Genomic DNA, 25301 nt, shown 5'->3' on the forward strand with positions numbered 1-25301 from the left:
ACAAAGTCCCTACCTACTCTCGAACAAGATTAACTTCAAGGGGTAAGGAAAGAAAAACCACAAGGAAATTAAAAATACATACATATTATGTCTGTCAGCAACAAGTGCTGTGGAAAAAAGTGAGAGAGAAAGGAAACAGAAGTGCTCTTGTTGGGGAATGAGGAGCAATTTTCAATAAGTTTGTTATACAACTCTCACCGAAAAGGTGATATATGAGCAAATACCTAGAAGAGGTAAGAGCAAGCCACTACCAACGTTGAGAGCATTCCAGACAGAAGGAACAGCAACTGTAAAAGGCTTTTGAGATCCATGCCTACTACCTTGTTTTAGAAGTGTAAATGATGCTTGGGGTTGGAAATAGAGAAGGAGAGAAAGAGGTATGTAGTGGTTTGGGGGTAGAGTGTGGGTGGAATGTGTGGTGTAAGCTCATAAGCCATTTTGAGTACTGGCTTTTCCTCTGAGTGTGATCAAAGGTTCTGAGTCTAGGAATGGCAAGATCTGGTTCCATGTTGAGAATAGAGTCAAGGTGAGTGAAAAGGCAAGAAGAGGACAATCTCTATTGTCATAATGCTACTATAGTAACAAAGCAAAAGATGGTGGTAGACTGGACCAGGGTGATAGCAATTAGATACTGAAATGTCACGGTATTATTTGAAATATTTTTTGTAAGACAGTGATAAGAAAATGTACATCAATAGTAAAAGGTAGAATTAATGAATTACAAAGAATTGACCTTTCTTCCATTCAACCTTGAGAATGTGTTGCTCTGCTATCTAAGACTAGACTATTCCTTTTCATATTTACACTGTTTCTGCCTGAATCACTAGAGGCTACCCCTGCATAACTATAAAATTTAAAATCTTCAACTGTATTAAAGTGGTGTCCTCTTTCTGGAATTTCAGTTATATGCAGACTGGGTCTCCCAAATATGTCCACATCTTTCCTCTTCATTACTAATAGACTGTAAGTTCCAAGAGTGAGAGCACATCGGTCTTGTTCATCACTCTATCTTCTGCAGATACCACAATGCCTGACATATAACAGATTTTTAAGAAAGTTTTTCAATTAAAATGAAATTAAACTCTCATCTGATGAATTCTATCTTTGGTTTTGTTACTCATTTAGATTTTTCTATAATGTTCAAACCACTGATAACCGTTTTCCAGCACTGTTTTCCATTTCCATGCAATCTTCTTGGATCTTAGCTGACTGTCTACTCTGGGTTTTCAATATAATGTCGCCATGAATCTTTCCGAAAATACCAAATTAAAATTTTGTAAGTTTTGTTTTCGTTTTGTTTTTGTAGAGTTGAGCTGCAGCACTATTTCATAGTTGCAATGGAAAATCTGATACTTTTTTGTAGATCAAGTGTTCCTGCTCCATTAAAGAAAATTTTGGGAGTATGAACTACTGTCTAATTCTGTGGGGGGGGGGGAAGCTTGCTTTCATCAGATTCTTGGTAGTGGTGGTGGTGAAGGTAGCTCAAAAATGGCTAAGAATCAGTATTAAGAACTGAGGTCTACATTGGCTTTTAATTAAAGACAAGGTAATTGAGTTTGTTAAGAGTTGTGCAGATTCATTCACCTAAATCCTTCAGGTTTAAATACAGGGATGAAGGCAATTTTCACCTTTTTTTTAACATTTCTTTATTGATTTGAAGAAGTAGCCAAATGGAAAGAATATTCTTTGAATCAAAGCCAGAGTCAAAGGCAGTCCTAACATGAAATATCAAATGTAGGCAGAAACCTTTTGTCTTGGTTTGACTATTCATGCCAAAATTAAGATCTGGACCAAGAAAGCTATAGCACTGACATTCTTCCTAGTTTGGGCTCCCAGCCTATTTTTGGCTTGCTCTAGCAAGGAAATTTGATGTCTTCCCCTATAATAAGAAGCTAAGAAGGTTATCTATACACTTCCAATCTGAAACAGCCATAGCTGTTTCCTCCAGTCAGTCCCTAGGAAGGCTGCTTGATTACAACAGAGGAGTCATGAGTTAGCCCTATCCAAACTATATTTAGTTGAAGAATATCAGTATTTTTGACCCAGATGGCATGTTTTCTAGTTTACAGTGCTGACAGCTTCCCCTATTCATTACTATGAAAATCAGAATAGTAAATATTATTGGGCTCTTCTTGGACTTCTGTTGCTACCTTACCAACCTTATCAAAATGTTATCAAAGAGAATTATTTTAATCTTACTGAAATATTCTTATAGCCTAAATATATCCTTATTCACCTGTTTTCCCAGATTAAACTTTTCAGTATTAAAGAAGACGGACTTTCTCCCCAGTTCACAAATTTAATGATCAGCCAGGTCTCACTGGAGAGTAACTGGTTTAAGCTGTTTCTCCTTCCTATCTCAAGTTTACTAATCTACCTGAAACCATTACTATCATTACAATAAGCTGGTTGGCTAGATGAGTCTTCTAAATGTACTTAGTGGTTTTTTTCTCGTCTCCCCTTTCAACACTCTTTTCTTTGCCTTCTTCAGTCATTTGCCTAATTCATTCTGCAGATCACTCCCAAATCAATCTATCTAATCCATCCATTTTGTGTCATAGTTCTGTTCAAAACCTTGAATAACACTTAACTGTCTACAGGATAAAGTTTATGTTCTTAAATTATACATTCAATTCTTGCTTCTCCCTACTAACCTCCTCTGCAACTAGAGAAGGTTATGTGTCACTGTTCTGGTAAATCAAATGTAGGTAAAAGTTGCTGAGAAACTCATTCTTCCACAAAAAAATAATTTTTTTAAAAAATCAAAACCCTTTTTTGCTTTTGATTTTCATTCCTTTATTCCTTTCTTTCTGCTTGGAAGATAAAAATGATGCCACAAGGTACAGCAACCATCTTACAACTGAGGGTGAAAAGTACACGCTAAAAGTGGTGAATCAGAAAAAAAATGTCTGGGTTCCTGATGATATTACGGAGCTGCTGCACCAGCCATGGACCACCTACCTATAGATTTTCTGTTATGAGATAAATAAACCTCCTATTTCTTTCATAAACCACTGGTGAAGTTTTCTGTTAGTTGAAAATATAAGAAACCCTGAGTGATAAAATTGTTAATAACTAGGGTTACCATAAAATTCATTATTCAAATCAGGACAATGGAAATAAATAGATGGCATGTAGCAGATGTAACCTAGGATCATGCGTTACTCTAGTAGTAACTAATCAGAAAACAAACGAAATAAAAAATATCGATTCTTTATGGAATAGCAATTTTAGTAGTATTTATGAAATATACACAAATAAATATGTAAGTAAGAAGTAAACTTAACATCCCTTCCAAAACGTACACTATGGAAACATTACAAAAGAACATTATGAAAAGACACTAAATGAAGTCTAAATAAACGGAGACAAACCCTGTTTCTGAACAGAAAAAGTATTATAAATCAATAAATTCAATATAATATTAAACTCCCAGTAAGATTTTTCAGAGAACATTTTTAAATGGATTCTAAAACCAATAGCAGGAGTAAATGTTCAAGATTAACCAAAATAAATTTTTGATTTTTATCTATTTATTTATTTGAGAGAGAGAGAGAATATATGCGTTTGCACACAGGAGCATGTAGGCGGAGGATCAGAGGGGAAGGGAGAGGGAGGGGGAAAGAATTCCAAGCAGACTTCGTGCTGAACATGGAGCCCAACGTGGGGCTCAATCTCAGGACCCTGAGATTAGAACCTGAGCTGAAACCGAGAGTCGGACGCTTAACCAACTGAGCTACCCAGGTGCCCCAAATATAGTTTATTTTTTCAAAATAAATTTTAAATAAAGAACAAAGAAAAAGGATTCTACTAGAAAAACAGGCAATTATGTAAAATTACAGTAACTGTTATAATGACTGAAATCACATAGTACTGTAACAGAAATAAACAGACTGATCTAACAATAGTCTGATAGAGATCTGTGTGTGTAGGGTAATTTATACACATAAAGATAGCTTTTGAAATCAATGAGGAATAACCAGTTAGGTATAAATGGTGTTGGGCTAGTTGGTTATCCATTTTGGAAACAGTATTGATCCCAGTAACACATTAACCACAACTTATAGATCAATATAATAATGGAATCGTATCTTTTTGGCACTGGTATAGAGAAGGTCTTCTAAAACAAGACAAAAGAAAAAAAAAGCAGAAGCCATTAGGAGGAAAAAATCAACTTGAGTACACTAAAATTAAAAACTTTATATATGGATATACATATAAACAACATACTAGAAGAAAATACTTCTCATAAGTAATACAAAATTAGTATCTAAAATCATGAACACCTTCAAATGAAGTTTTTTTAAAAAGGCAAACAACCCAACAGAAAGATGGGAAAAGGTATACACAACTCATTAAGACAGTAACAGCTATTATATTAAGATACTGAAGTTTAATAGTAATCAGGAAAATGCAAATTGAAGCTCGATACCTATTTCACATACTGGATTTTAAAACTGCAAATACTAAGACGTTGTGGATAATAAAACACTAGTACTCTCATTATTATCAGACTGTAAATTATTATAGCTACTTAACATGACATCTGGTATTACTGTATACCCTATAACCCAGCAATTCCACTATAGCTATCACCTTATAAAAACAGTACCATAAATGCATAAGAAAGGCCTGTAAAAGCCATAATCAAGGAAGTTAACATAGTCCTGTTATAATAGTGAAAAATCAGAAATAACCTAAATATCAAATCCATAAGGAACTGGTAAAATAACTGTGGTATGTTTATACAGAGTGATACCACACAGAAGTTAGGAGGAATGAGGAAAACCTGTATGTACAAACATGGTTAGATCTCCAAATTAAATTGCTGATTGAAAAATGTGTACTACAAAGCCCCTTTGAAGTAGACATTCTTCAGCAAATATAATAATTACATGAAAAGAACACTCGTACACAAAGTTAAACTTACTGAATATATTTGTAAGTACTTCTATAGACATTATCAATAAATATATAAACTAAAGCATAAAAAATGATCTAGAAACACTAAATTCATAAACAGTAATATTTCTAAGGAAGCAAAAGGCCCAAAAGAATATATACACTCTGTAATTCTCTTTATTTAAAGTTCAAGACAGGCAAAACTCAACTATGGTATTAGAAATCAAGTTAGGGGTTACTTTTGGGCAGAAGGGAGGGTTTAAGGATTCGGAAGAAGTATGAAAGGGGCTTCCAGGATGTTGTCAATGTTAGTTTGTGACCTAGGTAGGTTTCAGAGATGTTTGCTAATTTTTTTTTTTTAAGATTTTATTTATTTATTTGACAGAGAGAGAGAGAGACAGTGAGAGAGAGAACACAAGCAGGGGGAGTGGGAGAGGGAGAAGCAGGCTTCCCGCAGAGCAGGGAGCCCTATGCGGGGCTCGATCCCAGGGCCCTGGGATCATGACCTGAGCCGAAGGCAGACGCTTAACGACTGAGCCACCCAGACGTCCCAATGTTTGCTAATTTTGTGAAGTATTTTCTCCTAGTCTATTGCTTGTCATGTAACACTGTTTATAGTGCTATTTATGTAGATATAAAGTTGTTAATTTCAATGTATTTCAATCCATACACAATCTATTGAGTGAACATAAATTTATGTTCCATGCATTTTTCTGTATGTACCATACTTTAAAAAGTCAAACTTTATCAACAAGACATGTTTGATCTAAATCCAGTTTACCTGTGATTTTTTCTTTCCTGGAACACATACTTTCACACTTTTCCCTTTTATCAGAAGAGGTGTTGTTTCAATGTACTTCATGACTGCAGTAACTGCCTCTCTAAATTCCATTTCCAAGTAAGCCTAAATAAAATGTATTAAATTTTTAGTCAAAAATCTAACTCAAAATTCTCTGCATGACTTAGTACTTTTTGTACTTTTGAACTTTTTGAACATAAAACTACGAAATTACAAGTCCTGGTTGCTTTTATCTCTTTTTGTTTTGCTAAAGTGTCATTTGATCTCTAGGGTGTTTTCACACATGAGATGGACATTTTACCTTATTACCAAGATAAGAAGAGGGGAAACAGGTCCATGGTGCGCTCATGGAATAAATGGAGAAAAGGCAGGATCTGGCCTAGCTGCTGTTAAGTCTGACATTTTTAAGGCTTCTTGCAATAAAGAACACTACCAACTATGTTCCCATTTGTCTCACAATTTTATGTTCTGCTTAGTCCAGGGTTGTTCCTAATTTTGATGAACTTTACCGTGTGAGTTATAGAACTATAACCCACATGTAAAAAATACTGTACAACAAAATCATTTTTTAGTATAATCTTACCAGTGTGCTAAAGAAATGAAAAAGCAAACTATAACCTGCCACCTGTTTTTGCGTATGTTTTTTTTAACACAGCCATACCCATTCATTTGTATATTATTTATGGCTGCCTTTGTACTACAATGGGAGAATTGAATAGCTGCAATCCTATGGCATACAAAGCCTAAAATATTTACTACCTGGCCCTTTACAGAAAAAGTATGCCAATCCCTATTCTAAAAGATAGAAAACAGTATTTGGGGACCTTGTTCACTGGAATCCAAGCATTTACATTAACTCTCAATTAACAATTATGTATGTAGTAAAAGTTGCTAAAAGATCTTTATAAAGTAATAACCAGACTTTATAACATAGTAACTTCATATGTATTTTTAGAACAGAGGGAATGACTCACTTCTTTTCTATAAGGAACAACGAGGACATCATTAACTTTTCCAAATGGTTGAAATATTTTTCTAATATCTTCTTCAGTACAGCCATCCTCTGGTAATTCAGATATAAGAAGAACTGAACCATAATGCGAAGACTGGTCTTTCCGAAGCTATTTTTGAATGAAAGAAAATTAATAAAAAAAAAAAAAAAAGAATTAAGCCATAAAGTACAATAATTCCCAATGTAATTTCTTCTACCATTAACCTAAGTCTTTTAAACAGACTTCTCTAAATATTTTAGCACAATTAAAAAAAAAATTTTTTTTTTAAAGATTTATTTATTTGAGAGAGAGAGAAATTAGAGAGAGAGCACATGAGAGGGGGGAGGGTCAGAGGGAGAAGCAGACCCCCCGCCGAGCAGGGAGCCCGATGCAGGACTCAATCCAGGGACTCCAGGATCATGATCTGAGCCGAAGGCAGTCGCTCAACCAACCGAGCCACCGAGGCGCCCAATTAAAAAAATTTTTTTAAATGCTAAAGTAGTAAAAGATACGTTTTATATTTTGCCACTCAACCCTAACAGTGATCAGAGCTTACAGGTAAAGACAATCATAGATGCTCTTTTTTGTTTAGAAGCATTTTGTAACAAACAAGACCTATGGAATGGTCCAAAGTACTGAAGAATATTTTTCTACATGAATCTACATGGCCCATCATTAATAAAGATAAAACTATAGCTTTGTGCACTTTGTGTTTTAATAGTTGAAATGATATTTAAATAGGTATAACATTTTTAAAAGACTCATATATAATATGTATAAAACCTGTAATATCAAACTTTTCACTTATATTAAAAATTGACTTAAAAAAAAAGTTCCACTGCCACCATCTAGAAGCCTTGAAACAAAATGAAAAGAGTGTTATAGATTAATTTAGCCTCTTCAAAATTTTCCCTATACTAAAATTTCTTCCTAACACTCTTCAAAATTGTGTAATTACAGGTTGATTATTTTAAGTGTATCTTTCTAAATATAAGCTCTTTAACGGCAAGGATTTATAGTTGTTGAAAATATTTAGAAATGTATACCTAAATACCTGAAGACTTATTAATATTACATTAAACATCTGATAATCTGCCCTAACCTTGGCAATTACTCTAATGTTCTCAGGGTGCTTTATGTACTATCTACTATAATAGTAATGTAATTAACATATACAATAAAACAATACCTCAGCATTTTAACTAGCAGGTTATAGTCAAAATACACCAATAAATCAGTACCAGAAAATAGGCTATTCTACATTGGAAAACAGAGTATTTGACTTGTGCACTGTATAGCAAAAAAGTAAAAAATAGATTAAAAATGACCAATTCTCAGTAGAGACTCACTTTTACAGCTTACTGACAAAGATTACAAAAATCCATTAATGTTGCTGGTGATTACATTCACTTCCCCCACCAGATAGCAAAACTCATCACAATGACCTGCCTGTGTGGTTAGCAAAAACACCAAACCATCAAAATGTTCTCACTTTTGATACATCAAATGCCAAACCTCTAGGATTTGTAAGCTACAAGATTTTAAATTAATGGACTTTTACTAAATTCATAAGCACAACCAATAAAACATTCCATTATCAACATAATTTAACAAGCCACCATTTCAAACTTTTAAAATATGAAAATAAAAAATTCAAACAACTTTTTTGTATCATAATGACACACGTATGTATACACTTACACTAACAAATTAAAGAACTACTGACCTTACGCTGGATAGAAACAGCTTTTTCAGACACTGGTTTACATTCTGGTAAGGTGTCATCTTCAATATTCTTGGCTTTGTAACGAGCAGAATGTCCCCCCAAATTTCCATCACCCTTTGTAGGGTTTGTAGATTTAACTGATGGCTTTGATCCACTGCCAGTTTTAGGCTTTTGTGCTGGTGAGTGTCCTTTATCAACTATTTCAAGATGTTTCTGTTTACTGAATTCTGACCCAAGCCCAGATCGTTGTACTACATCTTCTAATGCTTTTTTTCTATCTAGTAAAAAGGACATAAATGCAACTTCAACTGAAAAGAACTTAAGGTGAAAACCATCTCATCACATTATTAAAAAAAGAGTAACTCCTCAACTGCCCAAATATTTATCACACAGAGCTGCTGTCAGACCAGACAGGAATCAAATACACACAAAACAATTCTCAGTCTTTAATTCTCCATTCATGAGCTAATCTTACACCAGTGGTCCTCAAACTTTTGATTTCAGTATCCATCTTCACTTTTAAAAACTGAGGACTCCAAAGAGTTTTTGTGTTAAATTTATCAATATTAACCATAAGATACTTAAATCGAATTTTTAAAGTATTTACTAATTCATTTAATAAACTCCTGTGTTAGCGTAAGTAACATTTTTATGAAAAACAACTTTAATTCCCAAAACAAACAAAAAATTAGTTAGATGAGTAGCACCACTGTGTATTTTCCCAAACACTTCCACGCTGGGCTTAAAAACCTGGATTCTCCTATCTGCTTCTGCAACCAATCTGATAGAGACATTGTTTTGGTTGAAATGTATAAAGGAAATTCAGCTTCACAGACATATAGTTGGAAAGTGAAAACCTTGGAGACCTCTAAAAAGATCTCAGAGGACACATATATGAGCTATTCTAGAAATGTCACTCAACCAGTATGAGGACACGGTTGAAAATATGAGAAATTTCAAAAAACTTTTAGACTAATTCATGGGCAAACTAAGATGTTGGCATATCCGCAGTTTTTAAATTTGATTTAGATACACTCTTCCACATTTCTTCTGTTAATAAAAGGAAGAAGAATGGACTAAGGTTGGGATGTGGGTCAATTTCACACAGAAATTCTAAAATAAAATAAAACAGAGTATTATATATCTATCTTATTAAAAGAACTAAGGCAAATAGCTCAAAATGTCAACTTTTGTTAAATATTGACAGTAGCATATAAGTCATGATTTCAAACTTATTAAAAATATAGAATTTAAAACTTCAAACAAAAAACCTAAAAAATTTAGTCAAAATAAGTAAATTTATTATGTTATATTATATATTATAGTATATATTATTATTCATAACCATAAGTGTACCTGATGATCTCACTGATCTCCGTGATGTCCTTTCAGGGCTAACTGAGCGAAAGCATTTTGGACTACCTCTAAATGGATTTCTCATTCGATATGGTGAACGGGATCTGGATCTGTATCTAGAAATGAAACGATGGCAAATTTTTGGACTTCGGCTTCTTGGTCTGTATATATATCGTACTGGGCTTCGAGATCGATGGAATCTATGACTTGAGCTTGATCTCCTAGAACGTCTAGGACTGGGAGAATGAGAACGTCTTCTTGGAGTTTCATTTTCTTTTCTATTGCCTTCATTTCTATAAAGTATGGGGGGAAATCACAAGATTCAGGGATTTAATGTAAATTTAAGTCATATTAAGTTATAGGACAGAAGTTCCTTCTTAACAACAGACTATAAATAATACCAAACTCTGATACCATATATTTATTTAAAACAAAAACCTATTTGTTATGACACAATTCACCCTCACAGATAAATGAGAAACAATCAGAACAGATGCTCTGCCCTCTAATTGCTTGGATCCCTGTTTTGCTAATATACAGAAGAATATCCTCCATCAATTTCTTGGGCTTTTCCTGTACCATTTTATAGCCAACTATATATTGAAAGTATTAAGTTATATAAAGAATTTAAGAAGTGATTTACATAAACAAATGTTTTTCAACTTTTTCCTGAGATTATGCCACCTACAAATATTTTTTTTTTTTTAGAGATTTTATTTATTTATTTGAGAGAGAGAGAGAGAGAGAGAGAGTGAGAGGGAACACAAGCAGAGGGAGAAGGAGGCCTCCCGCTGAGCAGGGAGCCCCGATGCGGGGCTTGATCCCAGCACCGTGGGATCATGACCTGAGCTGAAGGCAGACGCTTAACAACTGAGCCACCCAGGTGCCCCTCTACAGATATTTCTTTGACTACTGTACTTGTATATACAAACATTAAACAGGGACCTCCTAGGGAATACAAAGCTTAATAAAACCATTCCCAGCCTTGAAGGCATTTATAACATAAGACCCCACAAACATAAACAATAACAAAAGCATTAAGTATTTTCAGAAGACTAAAAAAAAAAAGACGTTCACAGAGGCAAGCTGTCACATTTAAGCTGGGATAATTAAAGAAAGATTCATAGAGATTGTTGCATTTGTCTGCTGTTTAAAAGTAAAAATGATCAAAACAGGAACTCAATTAAAAACAGTACCTTTAAAAAAAAAAAGTACCTGTTTACTTTTAAAAGAAAATCAAGTCTCAACAATACCACTATTCAAAAAATTACCTTCTTGATGGGAGGATCTCAGGATTCCAATCGGGATACCTATTTTGAGAATAAATAGTATTAATGAACAGTTAAAATGGGACTGTATGTCTCAATCTTTCCCTGCAATGTATCAGGAGGACTGTTCAAAACCTAAGTTTACACAGTTTACACAGTAATTTATTAGTGTACTAAAATATGAAAATTTCTGGAAAGTATATTTTCAGTGTCTAATTCAATAAATAATCAAAGCATTATTCTAGTAGGCAATTCAAGGAATAGAAACACATTCCTAATACATTAAAGACTTCAAAGTGTAAGTAAAATAGGCAATACACCTACAAGTGTTAAGATGTACAGAATAGGTACATGACACAAGTTTAGGTAGGGGTTAAAAGACAAAGACAGTTCATGCACTTTGCAGAACTCCAGGGGACCCCATTCTACAGAATACAACATGTATGGTGCCCTTTATGCTGTACCAAGCGGTCCTTGAAGAGATACATCTGGTGGAAGAATCGGGAAAATTTGCAGGAAAGGCTGCTTTTCAGGTGGCCCTTAAAAAGGTCTACTAATAGGCATGGATCAACGCAGGTTTCATGCAGTGGCTATACATACAAGAATTCAGAGGCAAAACAAGTATTCTATTCCAGGAACTGGTCTGGCTGCAGCATGGCAATGATGAAAAGGAATTATGAGGGGGGAAAACCTGGAAAGGTAGCTCCGAGTTAGAAACTGTGAAGGTCCTTGAAATCAGGTAAGGAGGTTGCACATAAGTAAAAGGCAACGGGGAACCAATAAACATTTCTGAAGTGAACACAAGAATGCTTTCAGGTCAACTGGAAATAAGTATCTGGAATTATGGGGAAAGATGAGAACTGAGATATTTAAAAATTAGGCATGCAGAAGCCACAGGTATAGTACAAAGACGGTGTGAGACTAACGCAGGATATAGTTTGTAGGAGAAAGGGCTGAGGACAGAATTTTATGCATACTAACACTGAAGAGTAAAGCAGACAAACACAAACCAATAAGAGATTAAGTAGTAATCACAGAAAGAAAAAAGTATAAGGAACAGTAACATCACAGAAGCCTAAGAAAAAGACCTCTTCCTCCTCAACTTTTTAGAGATTCTGAACTCTAAAGGTTAATTGGGGGGCGCCTGCGTGGCTTAGCTGGTTAAGTGTTTGACCCTTGATCTCAGCTCAGGTCATGATCTCAGGGTCATGAGATCAAGCCCTGTGGTGATTCTCCTCCTCCCTCTGCCCCATCCCCCCAACCCCAGCTCATACGCACCCTCTCTTTTTAATAAAAAAATAAAAAAATAAAGGTTAACTGGAAATTTTGGAAACATTATTAAATTGGAAGTTAAATCATTAAATCAACTAATATTCAAAAACAATTTTAATAACCAAGAGGAGAGCCAGGTAAGGAAATGGAGGCAGCCAACTCTTACAGCAAGTCACCTGGCAGGAAAATAAAGACGGGTCAAAACCATAGTAAAGGTGGGGCGCCTGGGTGGCTCAGTCGTTAAGTGTCTGCCTTTGGCTCAGGTCATGATCTCAGGGTCCTGGGATCGAGCCCTGCAATAGGCTCCTTGCTCAGCGGGAAGCCTGCTTCTCCCTCTCCCACTCCCCCTGCTTGTGTTCCCTCTCTCGCTGTGTCTCTCTCAATTAAATAAATAAAATCTTAAAAAAAAAAAGTATTAAAGGTAAAGTGGTTTTTATTTGTTGCTATTTGTCTAAGACACTGTTACAGCAGGTTAACTCAACAACAATTCTCAACTCCCTTTTCCCTTGTCTGCCTTTACTACAGTAAAGATTAAAAAAGCTAAATATTTGCTTTCCTAACCTCCTTAGAATATATAGCCAGTGATAGGTTCAAAACAATGAGACACAGATGCAAAACCACGGGCAAAATTCTTCCTGCCTCTTTCCCCTTCTTCCTTCTGAGAGCAGCCATGATGCCTGAAGCATCTTGTTGTAACTATAAGGTGACAAACTATGAAGAACAAAAAAAAAGTTAACTTTAATCCAGTGTATCTATCATCTGGCATCAACAACTGTCAAAACATGGATAATTTTGTTTCACTTACACTTATGCTTTTAAAAACTTTCCTTACACTGTTACCATCTAAGAAGATAAATTTCTAATCTAACAGTATGGTGTTTAAAAGCAAGACTTCTGGAATCAAGCTATGCTAGGGTCTGAGTGTAGGTGCTGACACTTAATGGCCATGTATCTGAAAGCCAGTTAGTTAATGTAAGTAAGCCTTAGCTTTCTCATATGTACAATGCTAGAAATATGCTGGCTGTCAACACAAAGATGTTATTACATTTCTGGAGCTATCCAGTTTATGGATTCACAAGAGCTTGAGGACTATTATTCAAGAGTCCGTAATTATGTTCTGGATCCTCACTAGGCTGACTGCTAAAATAAATGTTTTTGTCTCTGGTGCCCAGGGCAGAAAGATAATGCATGTATACTATTCTGCAAGTTGAGGTTGGACTGCCTGCACATGCCTAACTAACTAGTTTAAAATGTGCTTCGGAAGCATGACACCCCTCGCACAGGCAGTATAGCATAATGGTTAAGAACAAGGACCTAAGTGACAGTATCTGTGTCCCAATGTGGGAAGTATACACATCACCTATAGTTTGTGACAAAAATTTTCAACATGTATTTAATGATAAGGAAACAAACAGGAAAGTACAAAATGTACTTTGGGACATTCTACAAGACAACTCCTTTCCTGGACATTTCAAAAGAAGTCAACATTGTGAAAGCATCCAAGAAAGAAGGAAAGAAGGAAAGAAGGAAAGAAGGAAGGAAGGAAGGAAGGAAGGAAGGAAGGAAGGAAGGAAGAAAAGAAAGAAAAGGTAAGGTAAAAAGAGAAAGAAGAAACAGGCAGAGTGGACTGTTCTAGCTTAAGAGACTGCAGTGCATGAATCTTGATTGACTCCCGGGTTTGGGAGTGTGGTTGGAGGGTAGGCAGGGATTCAATGCGTTTACAACAGACAACCACTGTAGAAAAATTTCCTTATTCTTAGGAGATAGATGCTGACTTGAGGAGTGAAGTTATCATGTTTGCAATTTATTTTCAAATAGTTCAAAAAAGTTTAATAAAAATATAAAATATATGTGGCAAATGATAATAATTGGTGAATGAAGACAAATATATGAATGTTTACTATCCCTTCAACTTTTGCAGCTTGGAAACTTTTCAGAATAATCTGTTGAACAGAAAAAGGGGGAAAAGGAGTAAAGACCCATGGGCTAGACAGACTAGTTACACCAACTATTTGCTGTGGGACAGCAGGGAAGTTGACTCTCTATGCCTCAGTTTCCTCACTGATAAAATCACAAATAATCATTACACATACATTTCACAAGGTTGTTTTGAAAATTAAATTATGTAAAGGACTTAGAATTATGCCCAGCATACAAGAATATAGCTATTATTATTTATTTTTAATACTAAAATTCTGATGCACTGTATCTTTTCACAGGTTAACCAACTACTCCTGTATCATAATCCAGAAAGATCCAACAAAGACAAAGAGAGGGAAGAGATAATTAGCCTTAAGAAAAGGAGTAAGAGCCTAAATATACATCAGCAGGTGAATAACTAAATACATTAAGGTATAGAAACAAAAGGAACACAATGTAGCTTAAAAAAACAAAGAATGGAATAGCATATATTTTGCCATGGAATGATCCCAAGCACCTAATCAAATCTATTTTTTTGTCATTATTTTTTGCAGTGCAGAGAAAGCCAAGAAGGAATTATTCAAGAGCACACAACCTGAAAAAAAGGTAAATATGTAGGCAGGCACAGAAAGCACTTTAAAATCAGGGCCTAAGTGCATTAAAAAAAAAAAAAAAAGGGCTATCTACACAGAAGGCTTTAATAGGCGTATGTGCCATTTGTTCTAGGAAATTAATGGCAGTGTATGAGCTAGAATCTTCTTATTAACATTAATGCCTACCTATAGCAAATGACTCACTACCACTTAAATTCCTCATCTTCATAAAAATTAGACATTCAAATTTGTGGCTTAGGAGAGATTTTCCATTTACAGTGATAGCTAGGCCTATCTAATTCAGGTAACAAATTATCTCCATATAATAACCTATGTCTGCACAGCATCTATGTAGGGAAAAAACTCTATCTCTATTCATAGTCTGTATGATTCAGGTAGGGCTTATTATCACACTCCACAGCAGGAGCAGGCACATGACACCAACACAGGTCGAGTACCCAATTCTCACAACTATTATAACTGATTTCAACATGGACCAAAGAAAAGAGTCAAACCTCGGACTTATACAGGAGTTATGAGGAAAGACGGTTTTTTGTTGTGTTTATTTTGAACTCGTGGAATTACTAACTACACGGTTCATTTAAGTCCAAAATTACGGGGGTCATTTTGCTTTGTGGAGGAAGTGCACCTGGGATCTCACGCAGCCAAAGCAGAAGAGAACAAAGAGCCAAGAAACAATTTCTGACTACTCTGATTTTTGTTTCAGAATCCAATTGAGCTGTTCCTGACACTAGAATCACTTCTTATGCTTCCCAGTTAAATAAACTAATAAATTCCCTTACTTTAAAAACGACTTTCGGGCACCTGGGTGGCTTAGTCGTTAAGCGTCTGCCTTCGGCTCAGGTCATGATCCCAGGGTCTTGGGATCGAGCCCCACATCGGGCTCCCTCCTCGGCAGGAAGCCTGCTCTCCCTCTCCCACTCCCCCTGCTTGTGTTCCTGCTCTCGCTATCTCTGTCTCTGTCAAATAAATAAATAAAATCTTTAAAAAAAAAAGACGACTTTGGGGTGCCTGGGTGGTGCAGCCGCTTAAGCGTCAGACTCGGTTTCAGCTCAGGTCATGATCTCAGGGCCTGCATCGAGCTCCATGCTCAGTATAAAGTCTGGTCAAGATTCTTTCCCTTCCTTCTCCCTCCCTCTCTGCTCCCCCATCTGCTCCTCCCCTGCTCAAGGTCCTTTCCGCCCTTGCTGGCTCTAAAATAAATAAATCAAATCTTAAAAAATTTAAAATAAAATAAAAACTAAAAACTCCTTGAATTAAGTTTATCACTTATGACTGAAGAGTCCTGAATAATCTCAAAAATTCTGGTGATGTTTTCATAAAGAACCAAACCAAAACCCAAAACAGCTGTGACAAAATCATTTGCCCCCAAACACGTTACTATCATCAGTCTAGTGACCAGTAACTTGACACACAACTGTATCATGTTTAATGAGTAGGGGGAATACAATTTAATTTTGTTACTCCAAGGGATATATGAGATTCCCGTTAAAGTCACACTTTTCACTTTCATAGGTGTGTCTGTCTTAAAAAAGCAAAAGGTTGAAAAACTGAAGAACCAATATTGAGGAACCAACACATCTAGCTTGTTTATCTCCCACTTAAGGTTTATTTATTTTTTTTTTTTAAAGATTTATCTATTTATTTGAGAGAGAGAGAGCACACATGTGTGAGCAAGCAAGCAGGGGAAGGAGCTGGTGGGGAGGGAAAAGAAGGGGGAAAGAATCCCAAGCAGACTCCGCAATGAGCTGCCACCGGGCTCAATCTCACAACCTGAGCCAAAACCAAGAGGCACTTAACTGACTGAACCACCCAGGTGCCCCTAAGGTTTATTCTTAAAATAGATTCTAAACCAGAGGAGAGCTTTACACCTGAAATTAAATACTGGTGTTTGGTTTGGGGTGGTTTTTAGTTATTTATCCTTTGGAAAAGTGGGGCAGATAGGAGAAAGGATGACTATCTACTCTAAAATAGATAAACCATTGCAAGGAAGGCAAGCCAGCAAGGAAATGAACCCATGACATTAAAAGTCTACCTACTGGAAATAATTAGGAGAGAGTCAGAAGAAAAGATCATATTTAATTCTCTCCTTTTGGAAAAAGATTAAATATACTTCACAAAATATTTCAAATAGGCAATAGCTTTCTAAAAATATTTTTCCCTGAAGTACCACACTAAAAGTATTTAACGGTCATATCTGAACATTAACTATTTTGTAAATTTGCTACCTATAAAAAAGAAAAACTTGTTCTTACTGTTGACGTAACTGGCGGCAACTCTCAATATGAGTAGATGTATTTTGATGCTGAATCCAATCCTATTGTGAAAGGAGAAAAGTGCTGAAATTAGAATATTCCTCACACTGACTAATGAAATTAGGCTTTTAAAAATGACACAGGTAATTCTTTTTTTCAAAAATTAACAAATTTAGTTATAAGTAACATTTGACTACTCAATAATATTTCACAAAAATAAAGCACCTCTCCAAACAAAGGTACTTAATACCAGACCTTACTGATGCCATTTTGAAACATTTTAGTATAAAAACATTTAAAAAATCATACCCGTATCATACCCGTGGATACTCATTTTGAAATCAAATATGTATTTAAACTTGGAAAAAATAAAAGCACTGATCAGAAATAATTCACCTTACATATAAAAATACTCCAGAGAACACCAAAAATTCTATAAATAAAACGGTATCTGCAATGGCATCTTCAAAATAGTGTCAATGACTTTTATCTCTAAATTCAAGCTAACAACATCAACAACAAAAAATCCTACCTCTTAGGCCAGTACCATTCCAAACAAGGTACCCACTATATTGACAAAGGATAAGATTAGTAAAAATATGAAAAACTGCTGCTGATTTAATCTAATTTATTTTCAGGATTTAAGGGAAAGTAACACCATTTCAAAGACATTTACAATGAACAAAATGCTTTTTTAATACATTACTTCATTTACAAATCTGCCCTAAAATTACAATCTGTACCCATAAATAGCTCCTGGAAGATACATCTGATTAAAATTTTTAAAAAAGACAACGTACAGTTTTCAAAAATACAGTCACCCCAGTGAAACAGTTAAAAGCAGTGTGTATTATTACTCAACGTTTTATTGTTTCTCCAGCATTTGGATAGGTAAAAAACTTACTCAACAGTTCTTTATTTTAAAATGTTCCTTGACGAAAATGTTATTCATTTCCATTTCAAAAATATTTTTAGTATGTCACTGCTACAAACTAGAAGTTTCCACAGTTAAAAACCACGGCTGACACTGATTTTGGAATCTGCCTTGTCAAGAACTATCTGAAGACAGGTGCATGCTACTGGCAATACTCAGCAAGAGGTTATGAAAAACCCTAAACTATTTCATTAAGCCACGGAACTGACTGTGGATTGCAAAAAAGAAATGTCTGCATATCCCGCTCAATGCTACAAATAGAAAGCTAGAAGAGATTGGCAGTTAAAGAGTCTCTAGTACTGCTGAACCCATGTCTTTGACATTAACTGGACATTGTTTACATCAAACAGACACACTGGCAAATAGTGGGTTGGGCATGATTTATTTAGACCATAAAGCATTTTACTCAAATAAGTTGCCATCATTTAAAAATCCAGTGATTTTACCCCCAAATCCAGACTTCCAGCTTTTCTTGAAAAAACAATACTGCACATGTATTCTGTATAGCAACTATCAACTGATGCTGATAGCTGCCCTATTTAAGGCATACACTCCAGTTCTACGCATACATTCATATACATACATACGTATATATATATGTGTGTACATATATATACACACACACGTATATATATATATATATATATGTATACACACACTGTACTATTTAACAGGCCCACTTCACTCACTGATATCACTTGCTTTAAGCTCAGTAAATATACCCATGCCACCCCAATTTCTGGACTCTCTAGTAACAGTATCCAGATTAGATAATAGGGGTCCAAAAGCAGTACTGCCTCTCCAGAGAAAAAGTGATAATTACCCCTACTAAGCAGGAAATGCTGTAAGACTGTAGAGTTGAGTAGGCCCAAAATCAAACTGTGAAAATACCTACCCATATAAGAGCTCACTCTATCCTCCATCTACCTCAAAAATCTTTTATGTCAGTTAATATTTTCTCAAACTGAATTATTTCAGTCAGAAAGACAGCTTCTAAACTGAGGACAGCCAAAAAGACATAACTTCTAAACCAAGCACAGCTCCTCTGACATCTGAATCCCAATTTAGAAAAGAAATACATTTCACATTCTACTATTGCCTTTTTCAGGCTATAGTTTTAAAAGATTCAGTGGTGGGGAACATATTTATCAACTGTCATTTAGCAAAAAAAAAAATTGTAATTGGTAATTTACATTTATTGGCTACATTGTTTACAAGGTCATATATATGCACATTTACAAGGCAGTAAGATATATCACACAGAAACAAGAGAGGTAGTTTGTACCATCTAAGTCCATGTTCACAAATCCCTATCGTGTGGTCATCCAGTAGTGAAGAATTCATTAGTTATATCCATCGTGCTGTTCTGTTAAAAAAGGTGTTTTCTGTTTTAAATGGCAATCTCTGTGAACTCTAATGAATCACTGATGATTTCTTTTCCTAACTTTTACTTTATCGTATTAACCCAGACTTTCACCATCTTACACTTGAAGGAACTAGGGAAGCCTCATATTCAGTGCCCTACTGTATCTCTTCTCATGCCTATTCACCCTGCATACATCTGCCAGATTTATCTCCCTAAAATACACTTTGAACATGTCACTTCACATATCAAAAACCTTAATTAGCTTCCTAATGCCTCTCACCTCAATCTAAACTCCTTAAGCTAAACTTTTGAAGACCCTTGGTACCTATTGTTACTGCTGACATCTGAAATGTCATCCCTCCTCCCCTAGGTATATCTGAAGCCTACTCATTATTCAAGACCCGTATTTAACCGACTCCATGAAGTCTTCCCTCCCAAATCCTTCCAGGCCAGACTCAATACAGTAAGTTACTGTCACTCAATCTTATCCAACTAGTCTTTTGATGTCAGAAAGTACATTTATACTTTTTGGTTTTTGCTTTCCCTTTTTATTTTATCTGTATGAGATGATGATGGTAACTACACTTATTATAAAAAATATGGAACATATCACAAATTCACAGGTCATCCTTGCACACGGGCCATGCTAATCTTCTCTGTATTGATTCAATTTTAGTGTAAGTGCTGCCAAAGCGAGCATTATTTATACCTTTTAATTATATGCTGATAAATACACAATAGGTGTTGATAAATTGATAAAGCTGGCCTGAACGGATATAAGCCTGAAGTGAAGATAGAAATATTAAAACTCTCTCCCCTACAGCATACCAAAACAAGTTAAATGCAATCACTGAACCATTTGATGCCCTCTAATTTTTTAAATTCCTTAGGTGTGTAATTTTTCTTTCCAATGAGACTGTTTAAACTGCTTAAGACCAATGTCTTCATTTATATAGCTCTCATTTCTGCCCAGCATCTAATATAGCCATGTATGAAACTGGTAATCAGTAAATACCTACTGAATAAACATATAAACATATGCTTTTCCATTCTACAAAATAAAAACTTTTAAGTTCTCTATTTTAAGATACCTTTCTTGGATTCATCATGACTAATTAAAAGTTCAAATGGAATACAGAGAGCCTATTATTCAATTCAGAACTTAGGCCAGCGATACTTAAAGACTAAGTGCTACGAATTATTCTGAGACTTTTCAAGACTTGGCTAGGCTATCTCCCTTGATAGGGAAGGCAACTATTACTTTATTAGAACTCAGCAAATTTGGCTAAAATGAGGAAGAATGCTGCTTTCCTATGCTAGAGTTAAGAAAAGCATCAGCTGAAATCTGGTGAGTGGGTAATACAAAGACAATAAAAGGGTAGCACTGGAAGGAGGAAAAAAAGAGAATTAAATACCTATAGGTTTTAAGCCTATTCAAAGTATACATACAACCAATGATATGGCCTTGAATCGAAGCTTATTCCATGGGAAGTACATTCCTTCCTGACCATTTATAATGAAAATCTACAAATCACATTAGTGAACAAAAGAAACAGTTTCCAAATATACGTAAGTAAATAAAACATACTGGAAAAATTCCTACACAAATCCACCAACGATTACAGTTGACCCTTGAACAACATAGGTTTGAAGTGCATGGGTCCACTTAGACACAGATTTTTACAGTACACATAAGTGTATTTTCTCATGATTTTCTTAACATTTTTTCTCTAGCTTACTTTATTGTAAGAATACAGTATACAATATTATTAACATACAAAATGTATTAACCAACTATTTATGTTGTCGGTAAGGCTTCCAGTCAACAGGCTATTAGTTTTTAAGGAGTCAATTTGGACGTTCAACTGTGCAGGAGTTGGCACCCTCAAGCCCCAAGCTGTTCAAGAGTCAACTGTACTATCAAACAGTATATTCTACATTACTCTTCAGCACCTCTATAAAATACTTTCTTCTAATTATACTGACCATAGAGGTACACCTAGGCCTTTTTTATTTTTTTAAGATTTTTCTCTCTAAATTTCTACCATCTTACACTATTCTCTGAGCCGACAGCTGACCCCAAAATAATTACTCTTGACTCAATTTGGCTATGGATTAAGTTATTTTAGGACACTCCTTCTCATGAAACACTAAAAATCCTAGTCTAGCTAATCAGAAAATACTTAAATCAACATTAACTGTCTTTTAGCCTAAGACAGGTAGATACATGCAAGGCTACGATATACTATCTCTTAAAAGTGTGCAGTACAAATATTTTATTCCAACTTTTTATATTTTTATAACAGATTCTATTTAAAGTTGACTCATCTGATATTGTTTTATAAGTCCACAGTTTGTTATATAAATTTTATGGTGCATGAATTTTCTGAGAGAACTAATCAAAAGTTCAAAGTACATGGACAAACTATGTTATGTGGCCAGTCACAGGAATAAAGGAAGCCTAACACTCAAGTCAGTAGCCAGGGCTACTTAGATTTTAACTAAGCGGTGATGTTGCAATCACAAATAATTTCTGCCATTTCCTCAATGCCTAGTTAACACCAGCACAATATGAAAATTTAGAGGAAATTTGGGCGCTGAATTATACAGTGATCTTTAAAAACACTCACCTTCAAATGACTACATTCTACGTTACACAGAGAACACAAATGTGGAAATATTCTTGGAGACGCTGCATAATAATCATTCATCATAGAGGGAGTTGGAAGTCTCTTCATCTTCTGGGCATCAGCATGTGAAAACTTTGGTAACCATGATGCTTTCACAATCCCAAAGGGCGAATGAATGGGAATGTCAGCTTCTGACTGGTAATTCTTTTTACTTCCTCCTGATCCGTGTACATTAGATGAATTAATCACAGGTTCATGTGGGATCCGCTCTTGCTGGCTTACAGCTGAAATTAATTCTGATGAAAAAGGCTGCTGGTTCATAGATGGAGGAATAAGAGACTGATTCATTGTCTGGTTAACTGTTTGGCTAATGGACTGACTGACGGGTTTTACAGGTTCAAGGACTGACTGTCCTCCTGAAATGTGTAAGCCTGACATCTTAGTTCCACTCTCAACTGGAAAAAAGGACTGATTATTAGAGGACTCACTGGGGAAGTCCATCTGTCGAAACACATCTTCAACAGGAAACATAGAATTACATATCACATTTGGAGTGGGAACAGATGCAGAAATGCTCTGCTGCGACCGAAATTCATTCTTGACCTCATCTGTTGGAATTTCAGGATCATAAATACGTACTTCAAGTGGATCTTCTGTGTAGCCATATTTGCTTGCATGCCCATAATCAATCACATTACTCGAAACTGCCTCATTACCAAGCGTTTCTTTATTTCTGCTCTGAGAAGGTAAACTGGGTAATCGGCGCCCCATTTTTCTCATTCTTATATCCCTCAAAATTAATGGCATATTTTCAGGAGTTAGCTGTTCATCAGGATAGCGACTGAGTTCTTCTAAGTCTTCATTAGATAATCCAAAACTTGCTAAGATACTTGAGGCACTCTCTTTTGTATACCGGCTCTGAACTTGAGGACTCTGCTCTGTAACCTGTGTTATAGAACTCTGTTTCACTCCCACTGATGCAGATATATGAGGCTCATCATCCCACCGGCTACCATGAGGCTTCCCCTTCTTTTGTTGTGCTTCATGAAAATCCAATTTTTCTTTGGTCAATCTTGGATCAGTTCGGTGTTGAGTTACCTGAACATTCATTCTCTGTGGTCCCATGTTCTGATAAGATTCATGGCCAGCAAATCTGTGTGGAATTCCACGGGCTCTCCCTGCTGGGTAAAATCTTGGAAGACCCATGGATCCAGGCCTCATAAATGGTCCTGGAGGCCTCATCCCAGAAGGGTTAGGTGCTCGTGGCCTCTGAAGTGGAAAGTTTCCTCGAGGATTAAACCTGGGTCTCGACATGGCTATTTTCAAGAAAGCCTGATTTAATAAAGTATAAGGTGGTGTTGAACTATGTGAGGCAACGGCATTCAGCTGCTGAAGCGCCAACTGAGTCTTAATCTGAGCAAAGTGCAAAGGAGATGGGCCCAACAGAAGTGGGTTTGCAATGCCCAGGTTCAAGGAATTCACAAGTGGTGCGAAATTTTCCAAGAATAACACAAAGCTGAAAGTTAAAACACAAATATTAGATCATTTTAACTCAAACTACTTCATGAAGTGGGTTCTACAGCCAGTGTAAAACATTTTGAAATAAAGCCATGAAATCATCCTCCATTTCATATACTTTTAGAGCGTTTACGAGAATTGTTAACATTCCCAAAAATGTTCTCTTCTTTTCTTTCCCAAATCCAGAACACAAACCCCAAACCTCAAGCCAGAGTTCATGTACAAATTGTTGCACTGGGTGCTGTCCTAGGTGCTGAGCGGTAATTACAAATCCTTTTAAATAATCTTGAAAAACATTGGGGATTTCTTTCACGCTTTGTTACTGGAAAAAAAGATGAAGGCATTAAAATACTTAGAAACACACATACACTTAATATGTATGTTATGTACAAACCATTAGAACAGAAACTGTAAGCCTAAAATTTTACAAGACTCATTTCTCCAAGACACAGTCTCCTTGGAATCACATCTCACAAATTCCATATAGTAATTAGACTATGTTTAAGTTTCTGTTGTTAAATAAATGTTTCTTTTAAGATGAAAACTGATCATCAATAACTTGACTAGAGTCTGACAAAAGAATATGCAGCAGCATGGAACTGATTGTAACATACAACATAATATGTAGTACAACCACCAGTCACCTTTCTCTTGGATTCCCTCCACAGTGTATAGGCAAATATATATCAATAATAACAATGACTAAGTTTATACTGTTCATGTGCCAGTGACTGTTCCAAGCACTTTACATGGATTGATTCATTGAATTCTCACAACAACCCCTTGAAATATGTAAGTTTTACAGACAGGGACACTAAGGCACAGAATTAACTTGCACAGATAATAAATGACTGGGCCAAGATTTGCACTCAAGGTAATTTAGCCCCATAACGCATACTCTTAACCACTAACAGACGTGAGCAGGAACATTCTGCAGCTCCCACAGTATTAAACTGGTTGCTGTCCAGCCATCAGAGCACAGCACAATTCATTCCAATCTGAGTCTCAGAAAAATAGTTTAGCTATCATTCAGGACCAAGGTCAGCAACCACCAAACCTGACTTCCCTCTCCCAGTTTAAAAAAACAAAAAAACATAATAAAACAGACTATGCCTGTTTTCCATCAGGTCCTACTTTTATACCTGATAGAAATGCAAGGTGGGAAACATAAGGTCTTGAGACATCTACACCTACTATGAAAATCCACACTACAGATCATATTTGATGATCACTTTCTGGTTCAAGCTACAACTTCATCCATAACTCCACTATATCCTTTTTTAATTTATACATAATGTTAGTGAAATGTTAATTTGGCTGAGAAATGGGCTTTATCTGGTTAACACACTCCCTTCTAACCATCTCTTCCAATCAAAACAAACAAAATAACTTTGCCCTGGACTTGACTTACTTGATTTTACTCAATGGTCAGCCTCCATTAAACCTTTCTTGACTACCAACACCCAGTGAGTCTTTCAACAAACTTTATTTGTTGCTTGTACCATTTGGGATTCATACCTTTTATTATGCTTTTGTGTTCATATGTGTGGTCTTTTTTTAAACTATCTACTGGCAATTAAAAGGATGTGTTTATTGCTGTCTTATCTTCCAAGCATAAACTCTACTCCTACTTAAAATACCCTCAAATATTTGTTAAGCTATTTGATCACATCCAAAGTCGTCATTAATATAATTAATTTTCAAATCAGAACGAAACACAACACTACAACAAAAATTACACAAGTTTCT

The 25301-nt window shown here is 35.6% G+C and overlaps 1 protein-coding gene and 1 non-coding gene across 10 annotated transcripts in view; both read right to left on the reverse strand.

The window, feature by feature from the left end:
• ZNF638 (zinc finger protein 638) overlaps positions 1-25301 on the reverse strand; it is a 125753-nt gene that overhangs the window by 38788 nt on the left and 61664 nt on the right. For 8 of the 9 annotated variants that reach the window (XM_032410742.1, XM_032410736.1, XM_032410741.1 and 5 more), the window contains exons 2-8: positions 22035-23550; positions 17105-17166; positions 11047-11085; positions 9776-10068; positions 8420-8697; positions 6676-6822; positions 5684-5806 (exon numbers count right to left, since the gene is read on the reverse strand). In XM_032410742.1, the coding sequence (XP_032266633.1) occupies positions 5684-5806; positions 6676-6822; positions 8420-8697; positions 9776-10068; positions 11047-11085; positions 17105-17166; positions 22035-23550 (2458 nt within the window). The remainder of the gene's footprint in view (positions 1-5683; positions 5807-6675; positions 6823-8419; positions 8698-9775; positions 10069-11046; positions 11086-17104; positions 17167-22034; positions 23551-25301) is intronic. The other variant, XM_032410739.1, reaches the window with a different exon arrangement.
• LOC116636506 lies at positions 19998-20104 on the reverse strand. Its single transcript, XR_004300350.1, has one exon. It is a non-coding gene; the product is annotated as a U6 spliceosomal RNA (small nuclear RNA).

This window comes from Phoca vitulina, unplaced genomic scaffold, assembly GCF_004348235.1.
Source record: "Phoca vitulina isolate PV1807 unplaced genomic scaffold, GSC_HSeal_1.0 scaffold12, whole genome shotgun sequence".
NCBI classification, from domain to species: domain Eukaryota; kingdom Metazoa; phylum Chordata; class Mammalia; order Carnivora; family Phocidae; genus Phoca; species Phoca vitulina.